General features: G+C 36.3%; 1 protein-coding gene across 1 annotated transcript; it reads right to left on the reverse strand.

Annotated features, from left to right (window-relative positions):
* Positions 1-1231: 1231 nt before the first annotated feature.
* On the reverse strand, positions 1232-14078 carry AMBN (ameloblastin). The gene is made up of 11 exons (XM_065877871.1): positions 13977-14078; positions 12950-13018; positions 10200-10250; positions 8865-8912; positions 8263-8373; positions 5999-6232; positions 5059-5097; positions 4735-4794; positions 4598-4642; positions 4123-4167; positions 1232-2335 (listed from the first exon to the last, which is right to left on the reverse strand). Exons 1-11 carry the CDS (start codon positions 13989-13991, stop codon positions 1790-1792), a joined length of 1263 nt encoding a protein of 420 aa, XP_065733943.1. The 5' UTR covers positions 13992-14078; the 3' UTR covers positions 1232-1789.
* Between the last annotated feature and the right edge of the window lie 6742 nt (positions 14079-20820).

Here is a 20820-nt window from a genome sequence, read left to right on the forward strand (position 1 = left end):
TTTATTGAATTTGTAACAATACTGCTTCTGTTTTAGGTTTTGTATTTTTGACCCTGAGGCATGTGGAATCTTAGCTCCTCGACCAGGGATCAAACCCGCACTCCCTGCATTGGAAGGCGAAGTCCTAACTACTGGACTGCCAGGGAAGTCCCCGTATTGCTTTTTAGAAGACTGTCTGGAGTGCTAAGGTGGGTCTCAGTGGGCATCTGCTGGCTACCATGGCAGTCATTCTGTTACCCTTACACCTTTGCCAGAGCCACTATGGGACAAAAACTGAATTTGAATCTCCTACATCCTCCTTCTGCTCTAGCCCATGGAGTGGGGGTGAGCAGAGCTCTGCCTGGAGAGAGCGAGAAAATAAGAGGTGGCTGCATGGTCCTGTTAAGGCTCCTGAAGTATCCCAGGTCAGGAGGCATCTCAGGGCTCTTTTCCTTGGCTGCATCTCCAAAATCTCCACGGGACATGGAGGGGAATCTGAGCTCCATGGAGCCTAAGACCTGGGCTGGGCAACTTGGGAGGAAGTGGAGAGAGTGGAGGAGGAGGCTCCTTTTTAGGGATGAGGCTAATTTTCAGATCTGGCCTTGGAACCTCTTAATTTAGGCAAATAGCTGTGACTGATATATACCTAGCTTTGGTGACAAGTAATGATCATTTTCTGGTTATCGTTTTCCCACATTATATTTCACAGAAATGAGCTAATTCTTACATGGTGCCCACATAACTCTTCTTGTGTTTCTTCCTCTTGGAGGCCTCATTCTACAGATGCTTTTGATACTGTTCTGAGAAAACTTATGTGATCCCTCCCATCCCCTCCCATGCTCCTAACCTTAGGCTGGAGACACCCCTAATATCCTCTGTGGTTCAAGAATACCCTGTACTTGGCCTTGTTATAGCACTTTCACATGTTTGCAGGTTTGGGAGTATCTATTTTGCAGTGCTGTTGTGAGATAATACATGTAAAGTACTAGGGCTTGGCCTAGAGTGGCTGTTTTTGTTATTACTGTGGTTGCTTGTCTGCTTGTCAATCATCCCTATTGAAAGCTCTGAGGGAAGGGGCTGTGTCGCTGTTCCCTAGCACAGTGCCTAGGACATTGGTAGATACACAATAAACTTTCCAGGAAAGAAAAATGAGTTGAATAAAATGGGTTAAAGAGTAGCAAATACAGGGGATGAGTATGCTTTTCTTAATAGTTTGAATATATGTAAATAATAAGTGTATAATTTCTGATAGTTTCAGTGAGAAAAATTTTTATTTAAAATAGGCTAGATGCTTTTACTAGATTAAATAAAATACTCTACAAATGAGAATTTTAAATCCAGTATACCAAACCCAGTAATACCAGTCAGGGTTTGTCCACCAATCCCCATTTAATAACATTTAAATGAAATAACTTATAATTCTAAGAATATGTGCCTTTGCTTAGAGAAAAATTTCCAAAGCAATGTCACATTTCCTGGATATAACAGTGTCATGCTAGTAAGAGAAATTCTATAATGTCAAGACAGCTAAGAAATGGTGACTTTCAAATGCACAGACCCTTAGACTTGCTCTGATGTTATTAATAGTATTTCTAAATCACAGAGACAGGCAACACATTTTATTTCAATAAGAGAATGAAAGCAAGAAGGGGACCTACACTATTTCTAGCCACTTATATTTATTAGTATGTGCTTAACACTTTTAATGCCTTTGCTGCAGAGGGTAATGAGTGTTTTCGCAAAAAGATAGACTATTGGGACAAAGCTGGGGAGCTTGTGCATACAGAAAGTAGCTGATATCTCAAGCCTCTCAGGGCTCTTGGAAATGCCATGCATCATGCTTAATCTGGGGCTGCTGGGCCTTGTTTCCTGGCATCGATGTGTGCTGACTGTCAGAGGTCACTGTGGAATCCACGGTGGTTTCTTCCTGGAGACCCAGAGTTGTGGTCTCATCAGCACTGTAGGTCTCATAAACATCAGCTAATCCAGGGGTCATCAGTGGGTCTGCAGCTGCTGGGGTGACCCTGAGGGGTCCCCTGCTGTGCCCTGCAGGGCCTTTTGCTAGGTTGGGGATATTGCCTTTAGGATTAGCAAGAAGCCCTCCAAGGGCACCAGGTGCTAGCTCTGAAAGGAGAGCTGGGTTTTCCAGATCGGCTGGGTTGGCCTCCGGCATAGGGAGGTCTTGTGCATCTCCTTCTCCCTTCTCCGGGCCTTTGGTTCCAGCGACTGGGGAGTCAAATTCCAGAGTAAAGTCCCCGCCCATGGCTGGACTGGGGGGCATCCCTCCAAGGCCGGGCCTCATGCCTCCAAATCCCGGGAACATGGCTCCATAGACCATGGGGCCTCCTCTTCCTCCCTGGAAAAAACCATTTATCACATATTATTAACTATACGATGACATTATACCAGTCAGATTCACTGAAAAACCATAAAAAACAGATAGGGAACAGAGAATTGGCTGACAGCTTTGTGTAAGCACATTTCTCACTAAATTGGCTTCTGTACTTTTCTGGGTGGGGACTCTCACTTCTTTGAAAGGGAGATGAAGACCCTTTGAATACCTGCCGAAGGGTAAGAGGGAAAGAAGCAGGGAAGTAGGACAGAACCAAGTCTACAGGCAAAAGGTAGTTTGAATTTCATTTTAAGAAAACAATAAGCAGTTGAAAAGGGCAATTCCATCATAAGACAAAATCTGAAGCATTCCTGAGTTTGTTGAGCAGAGTTTTGGAGGACATTGTCAGTATCATTTCTCAGTATCCCTCAAAATGAATGAAGCCCCATGTAATATTTTTTCTTTTGCTTTAAAAATTTTTCCTTCCTTCCTTCTCTACTTCCTTCCTTCTTCCCTCCCTACCTCCCTCTGTAGAAACAGAAATATTTTCTTCCTGTGGACAGTTAAAATTCTAGAACTGACCATGTGTCCTTTTTTCCTTTGTTGCAAAAAATTTCAGGACCAAATCTTGGGCTTCTTACAGCAAGTGTGCAGGGCTTTGTAACTTGCATATCTGTATTCTCATTTCCTCATTTTAAATTCTATCTTCAGTTTTTTGGTTATATTTATTGTGTTTTTCATAAGCTACAGAAAAATCTTTTAAGAATGAGGCAAAATATAAATTAATTAAAATTCTAAAATAATAATTAACACACTTGAATTTTCAACCCGTTTCGTTGGTGTTATGTAGAGTCAGTACTTTTTCCTCTTATCTTCTCCTGGCTCTCCACTCGCAGATTTTCCCATCTTCTCCAGGGATGGCACTGTGAACCCCTGGGCTGCTACCTTTATCACATGATTTTCACATTTTCTGCCCCTGTGTCTATTTTTTCCACTGACTAGACTGTGAACTCCCTGAGATCAGGAACCTTATCTTATTTATCTTGCCTCCATAGGATCTTTTTATGTGTCTCACTCACAGAAAACTTGAGATTCAAGTTTTCTTCAGTGATAGCATGTTTACATGTATTTATTAAATCAGTAGGATCCGTAGTTGATAATGATTTGTTAATTCAGTTAATTTGTTTTGTTTTGCTTTGTGCTCTAACAGATTTAACGTAGAAATTTCTGAGGGAAAAAAGTCCAGTTGTGTGAGTCTATTGATCTCAAATTTTAAAGTTGTAATATGCATAGATAATGATAAGAGAATAAGAATACACTTGACTTGACTTACATTGTTAATGTACTTTGAATTTTACAATAATCAAATTTTAAACTTGGTTAATTTTGTTTTGATCTCTCAATTTTGAGGTCTAAATGATTTGCAATTTTGTTGAATTTGTTGTTTTGAGGGGTTAAGTGGTCTGAGAAGTAACGGGAACTTCATGAACCATGTGTATCTTTTTTGGTTTGAAGCGTTTGCTGTTTAATAATGGTGGCTTTTCAAGAGAGGTTTCTCCTGTTCTCATATTCAAGAAATGGGGCAAAATCCTATGTGCAAGAATGGTCATCACTCAGAAACGACTATATGGGAAATGTGATGAAATCTTTGCATACTGCTTCAGAATCAAGCTTTTGGTTTTGGAGTGGAACAACTTGAGTCCCATGCTGTATATTCAGCTATATTCAGGGCCAACACCTCTTGCAGCCAGTCATCTGTGACTGTTCTCCCTTGGCCACTATTGTAAGAAGACTTTGAAGACATTACTCACAGCCATTTCTTCTGAGCTCATGACGCCAAGTCTGGCAGGAGCGTTCTGTTCAAAAAGAAACACAGCATCATATTATGAGCCAGCTGACTCCTATTATCTTTGTAACTACTCAAGACAAAGTTAAAAGTCATTTAGTCTTTCTTTAAAACTTAATATTAATACCGTGTCCAGAGACAGGGTAAAGTGGAGAGATGAGTCATTATTAAATGAATGTAGCCAATTTGGATAATTAAGATAGAAAAGTTACCTTTTCTTTAATGCCACTGTGTGTGTGTGTGTGTGTGTGTGTGTGTGTGTGTGTGTGTTATGCCTGGCCAGAATTATCCAAATAGGAAGTGTGCCTCCTTGCCATTTCAGTTGCTAACTTAGGCATTCAGAGAATATGGAATCTATTGTTTGAGGCCTAGATTTTATAATATTATCTCTTAAGAAAACATTTAATTAAAATGATACTTTTTATAGGATAAAGACTTACCAATTGATTTGCTCCATAGGACATGTAAAATATTCCTGGATAAAGCTAAATATAAATACAATAATCATCACAAAATGCATTTCCCAAGAGAAAAACTTTTAAGTAAATCACAGAGAAGTGGTATTAAAAAAACTTACTGGAGGTGGTTTATTTTGTGGCACTGGTCCCAGAGATATCAAACGGGCTATTGGAAACATCTTTAAGTGGTAGAAAGAGAATAAGCAATTCATATTTGCTATAACACAGGCAAACCTCCCATTACGGCCATTTCTAGGAATTATATGAAACTTATTTTCAGATGGATTACTATGATAAACAAGTATTTAATACTTACGCAAACAAAGGAACACGTTATATTTCATATTTATGGATAAATGGGGCAATTAAAATTTTTTACTCTCCTTTCTTGAAGTATAGAGATGTATTTCCCAAGAAAGTGTCTTACTGAGATTTGTACTTACCGATGGGTCTTGTGGATCAGCAAAATTCATTCCTGGCAACTGCATTACAGATAAATATTAAAATTACTGAACAATTAAAATAGACGAAGTGAACTTAAAATGTTCTTATCTTATTTACGATTATGATAAAACAATTTCCTTGTTTTTACTTTCATTTCACCTCTGAGGGTACAACCAAAGAGATTACAGTTGCCCTTTACTGACATGACTCAAGTGCACAGAGAGGAGATGGGGCATGTCTGTCATGAGTTTGCTTTGTTTTGCAGAATAGAAAGTAATGAATTTTGGAATCAGAGCATGCCAGATTGATTTGAATGCTGGCTGTGCCACTTAATTTTTGTGTAATACTGGGAAAATTTTATAACCTCTTAAAATATGTCCTTTTAAAAAAGGATGATAAGATCTATCTTCATAGGATTGGAGTCAGGATGGTATGTGGGGATGTTAAATGCCTGCAGCATACTAGTTACGTGATACCTTCCTTTCCTGTCCATTGCTCTTTTCTCAAAATTATTACCTGATACTTTTGCTTGATTGTCTTCTCTATTACCAGATAGAGAAATAATACTGCAAAAATATTATTTGCAATGCTGAGGGATCAATCATTTTTCTCAGTCCTTCCAACATTGAAAAAAGAGCCTGGTGATAAGAAGCCTGGAATTCTCTGGGCTGTCCTATTTCCTCTGAAAGCTTTCATCTTTTGTAACTAAGAAACCAATTTTACAGGAACAGGATCTTTTAGAATCCATGCCCCATCTTAGATGGCAAAGGGCAGGAATGGATATTTATATTCTACTCCCAGATATGTCAATTGCTTGAAAACATTTGTATTTTCATGCATTATGCCCAAAGCTCTGATTATTTAAATGTGCTCTGCAAATCGATTTTCTTTCACTAAGTTAATGGACGATCCAGGTCTGACTTCAGAGAAAGGAATTACCTCGGTCTTTGGTGGCTTTTCTGATGGTGCCCCCTGTTGAATCATTGGCCCCTCTGATTGCTGCAAGGGTGGATGTCCCGGGTAAATCGGAGGCTGAGATATTCCCTTCTGGACTGTGTTCTGGACGGAGGTTACAACGGTGGGCTGGAGGAAAGGTTTCTGTCCTGGCTGTGGAGGCTGCAGGGATGGCTGCGATGGGAGAGGTGGGGGATGCACAGGCAAAGAATATTCATACTGCAGAGAAATTTGAAAGGAGTGTCAGGAAGCGATGGCTCACTGAACTGTGGTGTCTGACAAAGCAAAAGGGCTTGGGGAACTTTCTACTTGGAAGAGAGTCTAGGAGACTTGTCTTGAAGATGTGTTCCATAGGAAGCACTGATTCACTTAAAGTCAGTGTTTTTGGGAGCAGTCTGGTAGGTGTTTACCTCCCCTACTTCCTTTGGGACTATGACTGTGCATGAAGATGGAAAGCTATATGAACTTCTGGGTAGACTGAGCCGTTTCGTCCTCTGGGTTCCCACAGCTGCCTCTATGTATCTCTATTTTAACACTTTCCCACTAGATTACAGTTACTGCTAATAAAGATTTGTCCCTTGGTCAGCTGACAGAGGATAATGTCTTATTTATCTTTATAGCCCCAGGACTTAACATAGGTCCTAATAAGTGACTGGCACAGGTTAGATAATATATTTTTTGAGTTAATGAAAGGAGAAAGGGTAATTAAATAAAATACCAATCAAATTCTTACATCATGAATTCATTTTGGAAACAATCAAGTGGAGAAAGAATCACCATTAACATAATTTACTGTCCCACTAAATGTGGCTTGGTGAGTAATGCTGCTTGTTATGGAAAACCATCTGGAATCAAAAGTTCCTGTTAAAACAACCATGTTTTTTTGCTCCTCTTTGAAATTACCTGTTGTGAACAGCTCCCTATTATTTTTAAATTATTTGCAAGCTCCTCAAAGTGGCTTAGAAGTCTCCACCTAGAGGGGTGGGATAGGGAGGATGGGAGGAAGATGCAAGAGGGAGGAGATATGGGGATATATGTACATGTATAGTTGATTCACTTTGTTATACGGCAGAAACTATCACACATTGTAAAGCAGTTACACTCCAATAAAGATGTTAAAACAAAACAAAAAACAGGGCTTCCCTGGTGGCGCAGTGGTTGAGAGTCCACCTGCCGATGCAGGGGACACAGGTTCGTGCCCTGGTCCGGGAAGATCCCACATGCTGCGGAGCAGCTGGGCCCGTGAGCCATGGCCGCTGAGCCTGCACATCCGGAGCCTGTGCTCCGCAACGGGAGAGGCCACAACAGTGAGAGGCCTGTGTACCGCAAAAAAACAAAAAATAAACAAAAAAGAAGTCTCACAACAATCTGGCTGTGCTTCATCTCTTCTACCATTGCCCATCTCTAAACTCCTGGGCTTTCATTACTTGTACCTCATTCATTACTTATACCTCACAACTTAGCACCTTGTAATATGTTGTCTTGTCTTATCCCCTAATCAGATGTGAAATTTTGTAAGCTTTGAAGGCATTCTTAAACACCTTCACTTTCATTTCCAATCTACCATTTGGTTTATGTATTTGTTAGGTATCTAATAAATAATGATTAACTGATTGAGGTATTTATTAATTGATTAGGGTTTATGATTTTTTTTTTCCGGTACGCGGGCCTCTCACTGCTGTGGCCTCTCCCGTTGCGGAGCACAGGCTCCGGATGCACAGGATCAGTGGCCATGGCTCACGGGCCCAGCTGCTCCGCGGCACGTGGGGATCTTCCCAGACCGGCGCACGAACACGTGTCCCCTGCATTGGCAGGCGGACTCCCAACTACTGCGCCACCAGGGAAGCCCTATGATGTTTTAATTAGGAATGTTTTGCATCATTTTAAATGTGTCTTTTAGTAATTATTTAAGGAATCTTGACTGAAATCAGAATTTTCCAGGATACAGCCTGCTTTCATTTTCAGGCTAGTTTATTTATTGTTCATATCTTTAACATAGGTTTCTATGTTTTGGAAGCCATATCTTCCTATTTGAAGTAAATATACAAATGGGTTGAAAATTTGGACCATTTTATTTTAAATTTTCCTAAGTACTAAAAACAGTTATAGGTTTTGATTTATTGTTATTTGGAAATTTTTTTATTCATTACTGTTACCTGTCTGTGGTTACTATATGACAACTTAGAGAAGGCAAGCAGGAGAATATTTTAAAGCTTGAAGTTTCAGACACATTGATGCAATTAACTTACCTGTTGAGTTTCATGTTCCCTTGGTCTCATCCACGGGAAAGAGGAATGTGGTGGGAGGAGAGCATGCATCCACAAAGAATTAAATGATTTCCCAAAGCCAAGTCTTGAATACTAAAGACATGGAGAAAAAAAGTATGCTTATATTTCAGTGTTTTCTTAAACTTGGTTTCCATTTTCTAAAAAATCCACAAAAAGTGTAGAAATAGCAAAAATTAGAGTGTTATTCGTTAATTTAATGTGGCTAGGTTAAGTCTTCCAATAGACTTGCTTTTTATTCTGAGCCAGTCTGACATATTCCCATAAACTTCTTTGAGATTTTGCTTTTTTAAGCATTCATATTTTGGGCTGCATAATAAAATTAATAATACAAAAAAGAATTTTTTTCTTACTAAAGAAAATTCAACATTATTTTTATTTTCTCCTATCATCCCGTCCTAGGTCCTTATTTTGTTTTAGCTTATCTCAATTACTCATTTGCTTTTTCAGTATTTAGGATATTGTTTATTCACAAACAAATTTTATGAATTACAGTGCTGCTGCTAATATCACTACCACCAACACCATGAATATTTGCAATAAGAATTATTTGAAAATAAGGTTACCTGAGAAAGCATGTTTAATCCCTGCAAACTTCCCAACTGTCTCATTGTCTATCAAGAAAAAAAAAGTGGGTTAGTGTTTGTCACATATGTTCCTTTTGTGTATGACACAATTGATTTTCAACATATGGTAGTATTAGCACAAAGTTTGGAGTGGCTCAATTTGAATAAAATAAGAGACACAAATCATCACTAAAAAGTAGAAATGTTAAATGTGGTTCTGCCATTGTTGTTATCATTGCTATTAAAATAGTGAGCTTGCTTTTCATCATTAATTAAAAGAGAGAAAATATTTAAGTGGAAGTCATATTGAAACATGGGAAAATAGTTCATTGAATTGAAATATCAATATAATCACAAGGACATTGTCTCATTGACTCTTTTTCCCCTCATTTAACTTACTTTGCCTTTTATAAATCCAGCCCGAAGAGCAATTTGAAAAAACAGGCAAACAAACCAAACAAATTAAAACAAAACAACCCTACCTCCTTCCCAAGTAAAAGTTCTCAAAATAATAAATATAAAAAACACTGGGGAAAATGGTAAGTATCTAGATAGATGGTCAAGAATGCTGCCAATTCAACAGAAAGTCAATTTCATTTTTTCCTGGGAAGAGGTTTAGAGTGCTTTGCGTTGAGTTTAAGCTAGAAAGTAAGAATAAAAAAACAAAACTCAGTGAAACTTAGCTTCATTTTGAAATAAGCTTCTAGCACAAAGTATCGATTTCCCTCAGACCGTCATGATATAAATAAATTTTGCAAGGCCTTGTGAAAAATTTGTAATCTCATAAATATTTTTCTATTCATAACTGTTTATATTTTTTACTGATATCTGAAACATTTCTATTTTGCTGGGGTTTTCTAGACAGAGTATATGTTAGGTATAAGAACTGCAATAAGACAGACAAAGCCTATGCAGGAGGCACTATAGTACAGTGTTAATGCTATTTACAGTCCTCATAAACAATTACATTTTGTAAGATAAACTTTCCTCATGGGAACTTTATCAAATGCTATATGGAGAAGGAACTAAGTATAAGCCATTTGTGACTTCAGAATAATGTGTTTCAATTAATGTATATATATGTATTAGTTATTAAATATTAGTACTGCTTTGATCACACACAGATGATGTTCTAAAAACCAAAACAACTGAAAATTTAAAATTGCAGTAAAATTATAAGATGAGGCTCTAATAAATGTCATAAACTTCTCTAGAACTGCTCAGGAGGACAGCCACTGACTTCTGGCCAGGAAAACTGAGAAGCAGCCCATGTATTTCTCTTATGAAGAACATACCAATGTAAAGATTATATGTAAATACTCTGACAATACATACCTCAAGGCTCAAACTAACCATGCCTGGTGTCCCAGGTTGCTGAGGAAACACCTAAATGGAAATAAAAATAATTTTGAATTTTCTTTGATGAGAAACTTCGTTACACACTGAAAATAGAAAGCCACACGTATACCTAAGGGCCAGCTAATACTGGTTTATTACCCAAATGACTTGAGCTTTTGGGTAGAATGAAGAAGAACTTAAATTGTTTGGAGTATTAACATAATATTAAATTTTATTTTTTTGGCTGCACCGCACGGCTTGTGGGATCCTAGTTCCCTGACCGGGGACTGAAGCCAGGCCCTTGGCAGTGAAAGCATGGAATCCTAACCACTGGACCACCAGGGAATTCCTAATATTTAATAATTTTGCTCCCACATGAATCATCTACCCTTTGTCTACATCTTAATGCTATATTGCTTTAAAAGCAAAATTTGATTTAGTTTGAAAGTTATGTTGAAAACAAATGAGAAGTAAAAGAAACAAAATAGAAAACTAATAACTCAACTTGAATATTATCACATAGAAAAGCAAAGGGAACAAACTCGAACTCAGTTTTCTTGTGTGTTTGACAAATCTACATACCTGGTTTGTGGAACGTGGTGTGGGATCACGGCATTCGGCAAAACCATGTGTAAAACCTAACTTGCCTCCCATTCAAAGGGCTTCAACAAATCCTCCATCATCTTTAGTGAAAGATTATTATTTTTTAAATGTTTTTTCTTTTTTTAAAATTTTTATTGTGAAAGATTATGTATAAACCTGTTGATCTGTGTTTATATTTTTGGGATCATATAAAAGGCATTTTTTCTGAAGTAAAAGGTATTCTAGTACCAAGTACTATTATACTTACTGTGTTCATTTAAAAGTTGTTTAAAAAATATAGCTATATTTACAGCTAGGTTTTTAAACTGTAAGATATTTTCCTTTCTAAGCCAATCCTTATTAATATGCATGAATACAAGTGGGGAAAAAATCAGAGAATGGAAGAGAAGAGTAACAATTAGAGTAAATTGGATTTTAAGGGGTTTTTTTCCTTTGGATATTCTTACATCTAGGGTCAAGGGGTTTTAATGCCTTACTTCCTTCATTTAAACCACAGGTATTTTTGGAGTCTCCACGAAATGTATTGGGATTATTTTTCCTTTGTGAGGAAGTTCAGGAATATTTTTCTGAGCATATGTTATTTGTCTCCACGTCCTACATTTTTATACAGGTAAAATCCTACCTTCTGGGTCATGGTGCAAATTTCTTCAAATAATACAGTTTTGCAAGTGGATAGAAGGGAAGGAGTTATAAATGTGTAGCAAATACTCCAAGTAGAGAAAGAGGTTACCTTTGTAGACAAAAAGAGTGATATGTGTATGTGTGTGGTGAGAAAATTGTTTGGAATTTGAGGGGATGTGAGAGTAGAGCCTTCTTTCCTCCTATTAGCCAGTACAAAAATAAGGTAACTGGGATAGATTCAACTACAGGGCAAAGTATACTTTGCTTCTATTTGATCCAAGTCATGAATTAATGAGCAATATTTACATGAATGCAGATAGACAGAGGATATCTTTCCCAGGAGGAAGTAAAAGGAGAAGAACATCTGATTTGGCAGTTGGCAATCTTAAGCCATTGTCCTCTTGCTCAGAGTGGACCTGACTGACACAGGTGTGGACCATTGTAAGTTCCAAGAGTGTTAAGGTGTTAGACTGATGGTGGATGGCTGAGGTGACCCCAATGTCAGTATCATACAAAGGTAAGCTAAGGTGGCAGCTTTAATTTTTCTTTCATTTAAAATTCATGTTGAGTAATGTAAAAGAAACTCTTTTTATCTGTAAAATGGAGGTTTTCATCCTAGCAGTCAGTTTTCATCCCCCTTTTTTGAAATGTTTTAACTTTAAGAAGCTCAAATGGCTACTCCTTTGTCTCAAGAAACTTAAATATTTAAAGTTCATTTAAGACCACCTATGAGCTCCTCAAGACAAGAGACCACGTCACATTTAGTTTCACATCTCTAATGCCAGCACATTGCTGGATCCACTGCAGGTGCTCGGTCAATATTTGTCAAATGCATGAAGCAACTGAATAATGTCTTCATGTAAACAGGATCACATGATATTGGCTGGAGTAGTTCAGTGCTCAAAGGATTGTATTCATATGAAATCATCTCAGTATATGATGGAATGTACCAGGTGCAGGACTGTAACATACAAGTAGCCCATTGCATGGCGTGTTTTAATTTAAGAAACTTCAGGGCTTAGTCACACAGTATCTCCCTATAAGGCAAATTTGTTGGTTAATTACTAGCTTCAAATGGAATTACTTAGCTCAGTTTTGTAACCATAGTAATTTGGCTAATGTTGTTCTTTTAAAAATGAAGAAGAAAAAACGTACTTTACTTTTTTGGAGAAATTTCCTCTTTCCATTTTGATTTCATAATGATAGCAGGTAATTGATAATAAATTTGTGCTGTGACATTGTTGGAGACCACATACATCTTTTAACTTTGAGTGAATGGAATAAGATGTAGAAGTTGTCTTCGGAAAATTTAAAATATCTTTTTGTATAACAAAATTTTATATTTGGCTTACTGCTTTTGGATTATAAGGGCTGACATCTGGGCACCTGACTTTTGACTCAGTAGGAAGATACCACTGGATTAATCCCAATGAGTCCAATTATGGACACTCAACCACTTCCTTCAGTGTTGTTTGGTGTCTGGCAATGTCTCTACTAGGGTACCCTCTAGAAGACTGACTTACCGGCACTGCAGAACTCATTTTCAGGAGGCACAGGATCAGTATCATGTCCTTCATTTTGAAAAGTGGGATCTGAAACAGAGTTGTATTGGAGAATCAAATCAGATGAATTTTTATTTCAGAATGGCTAAAAGACAATATTTCCATGAGCTCTTTGCTCTTCCAAAATGACTAGGTTCAAAACAAAATAAAACAAAACCAAAACAGATAAATGTTGCTAAACAACTGATTTTTATTTATTAGTTTTTGGAATGAATTGACGAGCAATTAAAAAATTTATAAGTACTTTTTTTTTTTTTTTACAGAGCTACCACCTAAATGAACATGTGGGAACACTTCCATGAATATTTAATTTCATTTCATAAATGAAATTCATTAAATTAAAATTTTAAATGTTCCACTATGTGAAATGTTGGTCTATTAAGTCTATTAAGTATGATTCACAGGAATTTTTACTTTGTTTCCCTCCAGAATAAATTTTGAAATGCATTTTAAATGTAATACAACCAACAGTCATTTCATAACAAACCTTTATATGCAGATATAAAGGGTATACTATTCTATGTTTAGGTTAGCCAGAAAACCATGCCAATAATTATCATTTAAAAATAAAAATTAACTAAATATTTTAATTTCCTTTGATATTAGTGGAAAATATGTCTCAAAATTGAGTTTTCCTCTTTCTAAAATGAATTATCTCTTCAGTTTATTCTATAAGTCCAGAAGGCACTTTACTCTCACATGAACAGAAATCTGACTAGTCAAGAGATTTGCTCAACTTCTAATACTTTTCCAAATTAGGTACTGTCACTAACAATCACAAATAGTAAAAAAAGTCTATAGGCAAGTCTTTTTGTCCTTAGCTGAAAGGGTATTAGGTAGGTCTCCTCTGGAACATGCTAATAATGTTTCACAATAAGCTATTATTCAGCTTCTGGTGACAAATGAAGATAAATCCTCTTTATAAAAGCTGCCTGGAGATAGGAAAAAAGAACAGGAATCACATGGGAATCATAAAATCATATTTTACCTTCAATGCTGGCATGCACTGTGCTCTCAGGGCCTGGTGATGCCAACCAAGATAGTTCTAAGAAAAGAAGATTAAAATTTTTTTCTGGACTGTGCCTGAGACTCACTCTGTATCCCTCATTCAGGGAAGACCTGAAACCTTTATTTAAAGTGCCAATCCACCAATCAAAGTAAAGCTAAATTGGGGAAAAAAATCACAACTCTGCTCCTGCAATTAGCCCTCACCCTTTTATTTCATGCAAGGACATTGGCCCAGTAGAGTCTCATTATTTTTAATTGTAACTCAACCCCTGTATTTATTCAGAGAACTCGATTGCAGAGAAGACACTGAAGGAATAATAAACATAAACTCTGAAGACAATGGTTTTGGTGAGCTGGGGGAAATCTATGTAAAATAGGGGCAAAATAAACCCTTATCTGTTTTGTGCAGGTTTTTATCTTCAGGTAAAGTTAGTGACCAAGAGCTAGTATTCTCAGGATTTTCACTTTCATGTTTGTTGTGGTAAAAGTAATGCTCCTCCCTTCTCCCAACATACACACAATCTAGAAGGAAACACTAAAATAACTTTCTGGGTTTAGAAGAGAGGATGAAAATATTAGATGGATAATGAATATGTTATGATTTTTTCCTCAGAATTTCCTAGATATTTTCGTATCTGAAGATTATAGACTAGAGATAGCCAAACTTTTGCAAGAAGTTTCAGTTGGACCCTCTGAAATAATCACCTCAGGTAAACTTTTAGTGCATATTCTTTGGGAGGAGGGAGACATAAATCAGGACATTCTCCATGAACCAATCAAGTCCACGGGCACTACTCTCAGTTCACTCTTTAGATAGAACAATTTTCAGGCATTTAGTATCAAGCCAGGTTAGTAGGTCATATTCATGTCACTTAAAAGGCCAACATCAACATGAATGGAGTTTTCTCTGTGAACAAATAAGAATGTCTTAGATATGGATTGAACTTTAGCTGCTTTTGTTATTTCTCTGCCCCTCTTTGTCTTTCCAAAGGTATGATTTCAGATGTGGTAGGGATAAGCATTTAAGATTAGTTTCTTGAGAAGGGATGAGTAAGTATACTCCTTAGGGGAGTAGAGATCTTGCAAATTACAGGGAACATTTAGGAAGCTGGTATTTTAGGAGAAAGATTTCTTCATACGTAAGTTAGGCCTAACAGCCTCAAATAATGTTATCTAAGAAGCTGTCCCTGAAAAACTCCATTTCCCATTGATAAGAGAATTATTTTAGGGGGCAAAGAAATAAAGATTGTGAATATGTTTTGTAAATAACAAAATGTTAATGAAATGATAAGTATTATTTTTGGTCTCTCTTCTCTCTCTCACTGTCTTTACTCCAGCTGTGGTGCTTGATCAAGTCCGTTAATCTCTCTGAGATCCACTTTCTTCCTCTGTAATATAAGAATAATCATTTACTACCTACCATAGGCTTATTTTGAAGATTTGGTGAAACGATCAAGACACAACAGCTGCCATACAGTGGGTGCTTAATAAATAGGTTGATTGTCCTTTGTGTAGGAGAAACTACATGAAACATGTGACCATGAAGACATTGTGTGTGTTCATGTGTTATAGGAGAAGTTTTGGTGGTTAGGTCCATGAGCTCCAAGGATGTAGAGGAGGTACCTGATGGAAGGCATTTCCTCTTCATGGAAGTTGATGCTAAATCTATGGGATTAAGTTTCCTAGTTGACAGCTAGACAGGGAAATGTGTGTGTGTGTGTACGTGTCTTTTATGGTTTATGAGCGTGATCATAATTTTGGTAGCACTCACATGTTCTGCCTTACTCTTAAGCCAAATATCCAATACATCATAAGTAATGTTGCTTTTACCTTTTTAAAACATCCTTCATACTCAGTCCTGGGGTTGTTGTCTTCTAGATGTTTGCCCATTAGTTTCTTTTTCCTTCAGTTTCCTGCATACCAACACCAAATTTATCTTCCTAAAATATTGGTTTCAGCATTTCACTGCCACACTCAAAAACTTTTAAAGTATCCCTAAGGCTATAATGTAAAATCCACCCTCTGTAACTAGACAGTCAAATTAACATTTTAATTCACCTTTCAATCATATCTCCCACTTTATGTGAGACACATTGGTATAATAATAATGATTGTTGTAATCAGTTGAAGTTAGTCTCATTTTGTATCCAGTACAGTTTTTTATTTTTGGCTTATGTTACTGGGAAAGTTAGTAAATATTCCTAATATATGCTATGCAAAATGTTTTAATTACAAAAAATCTGGAAATTATTATGGGTATATGAATGCATTTCTGATAGTGATTATAGGTGTTAAGGAAGTAACTACAGCTGATGCAAAGTATGTAATGTTGGTCAAGACAGTACCTATATAAAGAACAACCAGAGTCCCAATTTAAAAAATTCTGTGTCCAGCAAAAATAAAAAACCTCAGAATAACAGAAAATCTGAACACCTGAGGGGACACATGCCACAGAAAAAGTTATAAAGAAAAATCTAGAGAAAGAAGACCCTGTGGACAATGTTAATAATTATAGTAGCTGAGAGCACAGCTGTTTAAATCCCCTCTGTCACACTGATCATGCAACACTGGGTGAGCTACTCAACTCGAATATATATAATATTTTCATATAGTAATTTCATCTGTGAAGTGTGGTATACCATATGACAGCATTAATTTCATTTAATTTAAGTAGAATACTGAACAGAATACTAAAATAGAATATAGTGCTTAGCACGCTCTCTGATATGAAGAAAATGTTCAACGACCATGAGTTATTCTTCTTCTTGAAGTAAAGAAACATATATGCTGAAAATATGCTTCATATCAAACTGTGGGCCTTGGTGTGGCTGTTCCAGCCACCAGTGGGAACTGTAACAATTAACTAAAATGTATAGAAATGATTTTGTATGTTGATTCCATGTGACAAAATATGAACTTTGATTTTTGCTTCGTTTTTACATATTGTCCTTTCAACCTTTTACTGTAGCCAGAATTATTTAGTCATTCTCTCCAGTTATGCCCTGGTTTTTCTCTTCTTGGGTTTTGGATGAAACTTCCTCTCTGCCGAGACTCTTTTCTCATCTCTTCACAACTTGTTTTTAAAGTTCTACTCAAATTTTACCTCTTCTGTGACTCCTTCCCCCACCATTCCATTCCTCTGTGATTTTCTCTTCCCTGAATTCCAAATAATTATCAGTCACTTGTCAGTTTTTCATACACTACATGGTGACAGTTTGTTGTAGACACTTCACATTTTACTTTGCATGTGGTCCTCTAAATTTTGGGTATGGTTTTCATGTCTTTTCAACCATATAAAACATTCCTGTGAGAACAGAAATCATCCATTCTACTATGTTGCACCTTTTGGTTCTATGCACATTATAATAGGTAATATTTGGATAGTATTTACCATGAGAAGGCATTGTTTTAGAGTTTTACATGTATTAATTTATTTAATTCTCATAAGAACTTTATGAAGAAGATACTCTTCTCCCCTTTCTATATATGATGAAACTGATCTATAGAGAGATGAATTGCCCGAAGTGACAATCAAATAAATGGTGAAACCAGAGTGTGGACACTTGCTTCTTATGCACTATGCTAAAATGAATCAATCATCTATGGCAGATGACATGGACCAATCATTTCAAATACAGAGAAGTACAACACACCTGTCTGTAAGGAATTTATCAGGTATTTAATCAAAGAAGAGAGATACACAAAAATAGTTAATAAAACATATAACAAACCAACAATAATTTAGTTAAAAAGCACACATAATATCAAAAAACGTAGCCCCACATGGATTAACTGCTAAAATAAAAATGCTACAGAACAGTGATTCTCAATCAGGGATGATTTTACCCCTCAGGGAAATGTCTAGGGGGTCAGGGGATATTTTTGGTTGTCACAATTTGTAGCAGGGAATGGGGAAGGAGGGATTTGCTATTGGCATCTAGTGAGTAGAGGCCAGAGATGCTGCTAAATATCCTACAATGCACAGCATAGGCCCCTCCACCTGACCAAGAAAATTATCAAGCCCCAAATGTCAACAGTAGTGAGGTTGGGAAACCCTGCTGTAGAAGATTGCTATAAAATTTTTGAGGTTGGAGATATACTTTGGGACTTTGGGGTCAGGTATGAGGAGAATAGATTCATGCTGAGCCTTGAAAGAAGGATAAGCTTATGCTCAGTCAATAGCTGGTGACTGAGTGAACTGTCAAATATTAAGTGTTCCAGGGAAAGAATCTGATGGAGTGTCAGGCATTAGGCTTTAGTGGAAGGAAACAAGGGCAGAGGGTATTATCACGTCAGGGAAGGCCAATTTTTAAAGCTGATTTTGTATGTTGAATAATGAAAGCAATAATAAAGTGTTCATGGATCTTACACTAAAGTCTACAGTATATAATATTAATAGCTTATTTTACATGTACACACTGCTATGTGTAGAATGGATGACCGACAAGGACCTACTGTATAGCACAGGGAATTCTGCTCAATATTATGTAACAACATAAATGGGAAAAGAATTTGAAAAAGAATAGGTACATGTATATGTATAACTGAATCAGTTTGCTGTACACCCCAAACTAACACAACATTGTTAATCAATTATGCTCCAATGTAAAATAAAAAGTTAAAAAAATAAAAAATTATTATATGAATAGCTTATTTTTATCAACCACCATTTACCATGCAGTAGGCGCTGTGCTTTATATTCCTTATCTTAAATCATCTTCATGAATCACCTCATGAGATAAGTACTGTGAAAACTGGGCTTTAGAAAAGGTACTATGTCCTTCAGAGTTAATAAGTAGCATGACTGGAGTCAATCTCCAAAGACCACGCTCCTGACTGCTAGGCCACCCATATTGATTGCTAGTGCTTAGTGTTTTATAAGGCTCATTGTCATGCTGGTTTAGGCTAATGTTTATAACTGATTTTTAATTTTTACAAAATTTGGATAATAAATTTTTGTGAAATCTATTGATACATTATTACCATATAGTTCTACAGCATAGGAGTCAAATTTGAATTATTTTTGCTTGCTAATAGTCAAAGTTGTTTTGAAAACTGCAGAAAATATTAGAAGATAGTATTTTTATTGGATTCTGTTTGTTTCATAATTAAGAACAACAACCAGAAAAATAAGGTGATGATGATAATGCTTGTATAAATAAAAAAGAGAAACAAATTAGACAGGATTTTACTACCTTACCAACTGTTTTTATTTTTTTCTCTTATAGTACTTATTCATGTTAAATTCATATTTATCATAGTTATGATTGTAGTGTAAGTATAATTTTGTATTGGGCTTTATGCTCTATATTAATATGTAGGTATAAATACTGTATTTTAAGTTGCTTGGGTAATAGCTTCTCAAATTGGTGCTTAAGACTCCTTTTTTTTAATGTATTTATTTATTTTTGGCTGCATTGGGTCTTCGTTGCTACACGTGGCCTTTCTCTAGTTGTGGTGGGCGGGGGCTACTCTTCTTTGTAGTCTGCGGGCTTCTCATTGTGGTGAATTCTCTTGTTGTGGAGCATGGGCTCTAGGTGCATTGACTTCAGTAGTTGTGGCATCGGGCTTAGTTGCTCTGTGGCATGTGGGATCTTCCTGGACCAGGGCTTGAACATGTGTCCCCTGCATTGGCAGGCGGATTCTTAACCACTCTGCCACCAGGGAAGTCCCAAGGCTCCTACTTTTTGACTTTTGATTGTTTCTAATTTTTCACCATAAATATTTTAATAATTTATATTTTAATTATTTTCTTAGTATAATTTACCAGAATAGGATTCCTAGTTAAAAGTATGCATTCTTTTATGACTCTTGTTAAGTATTGCTGAATTATCCAAGTTTATATGTTATCAGTAATTTATGTATACCAGTTCACTTGCCAGAATTTGTTCATCTAATTAATTTTTTCCCATAACTTAATAGGCATAAAGCAATATTTCATCATTTTTTGAGGTATAATTGACACATAACTTTATACTAGTTTCAGGTGTACAATGTAGTGATTCAATATTTGTTTGTATTGTGAAATAATCCCTGCAATAAGTCTAGTTAACATCTGTCACCATACATGGTTACAATGTATTTTTTTTCTTGTGATGATAACTTGGGGTTTTGATTTATATTTCTTTGATCATTATCAGGGTGAAATATTTTCCTCCTGTATTTATTTTCTAACTATACTTCTACTTTATGTAAATTGTTCACGTATTTGCTTATTAGCCACAAGGAAATTGATATTCTTATCAATTTGTGTTTTATATATATATCGCTGAGCATATATTATGAAACTCTTATATAACATACAAATTAATCTCTTGCCATGTTTGATGTAAACTTTTTGATAGACATTTAAAAAATATATGTTAAAATGCCTTCCATGTAAAGAGTTTATATTTCATAGTAATTTCTCACATAGTATGCTTCATATATACTTATTGGAGTCAGGTTGAGCTCATTTTCTGCCCCATTTTCCTTTCTTTGCATGGTGGATTCCAAAGTCACATACTTGGAAACTCTGATGATGGACAAATTTGTCATTAGTCCTTTACAAACAAAGGAATTTGTGACAGAAATATGTGTAATGGGTACAGTAGTTCTTGGTAGATTGCCAAGTAACACACCCACTTGCTTTGTATCTTAAAAATGGTGATTCATTTGTATCTTTTCTGGATTATTATCTGCCAGTTGATACCCATTATAAGCCCACTTCAGAAGGACTTTTGGAAGAATGAGAGAGTTGACCACAAACCAATACAGTGACTTCATGTCTACACACATTGACCCTACAAGATGACATAAAGTTAGTTTTACAGTAGAAATGGTGT

This window comes from Phocoena phocoena, chromosome 5 (assembly GCF_963924675.1).
Source record: "Phocoena phocoena chromosome 5, mPhoPho1.1, whole genome shotgun sequence".
NCBI lineage: Eukaryota > Metazoa > Chordata > Mammalia > Artiodactyla > Phocoenidae > Phocoena > Phocoena phocoena.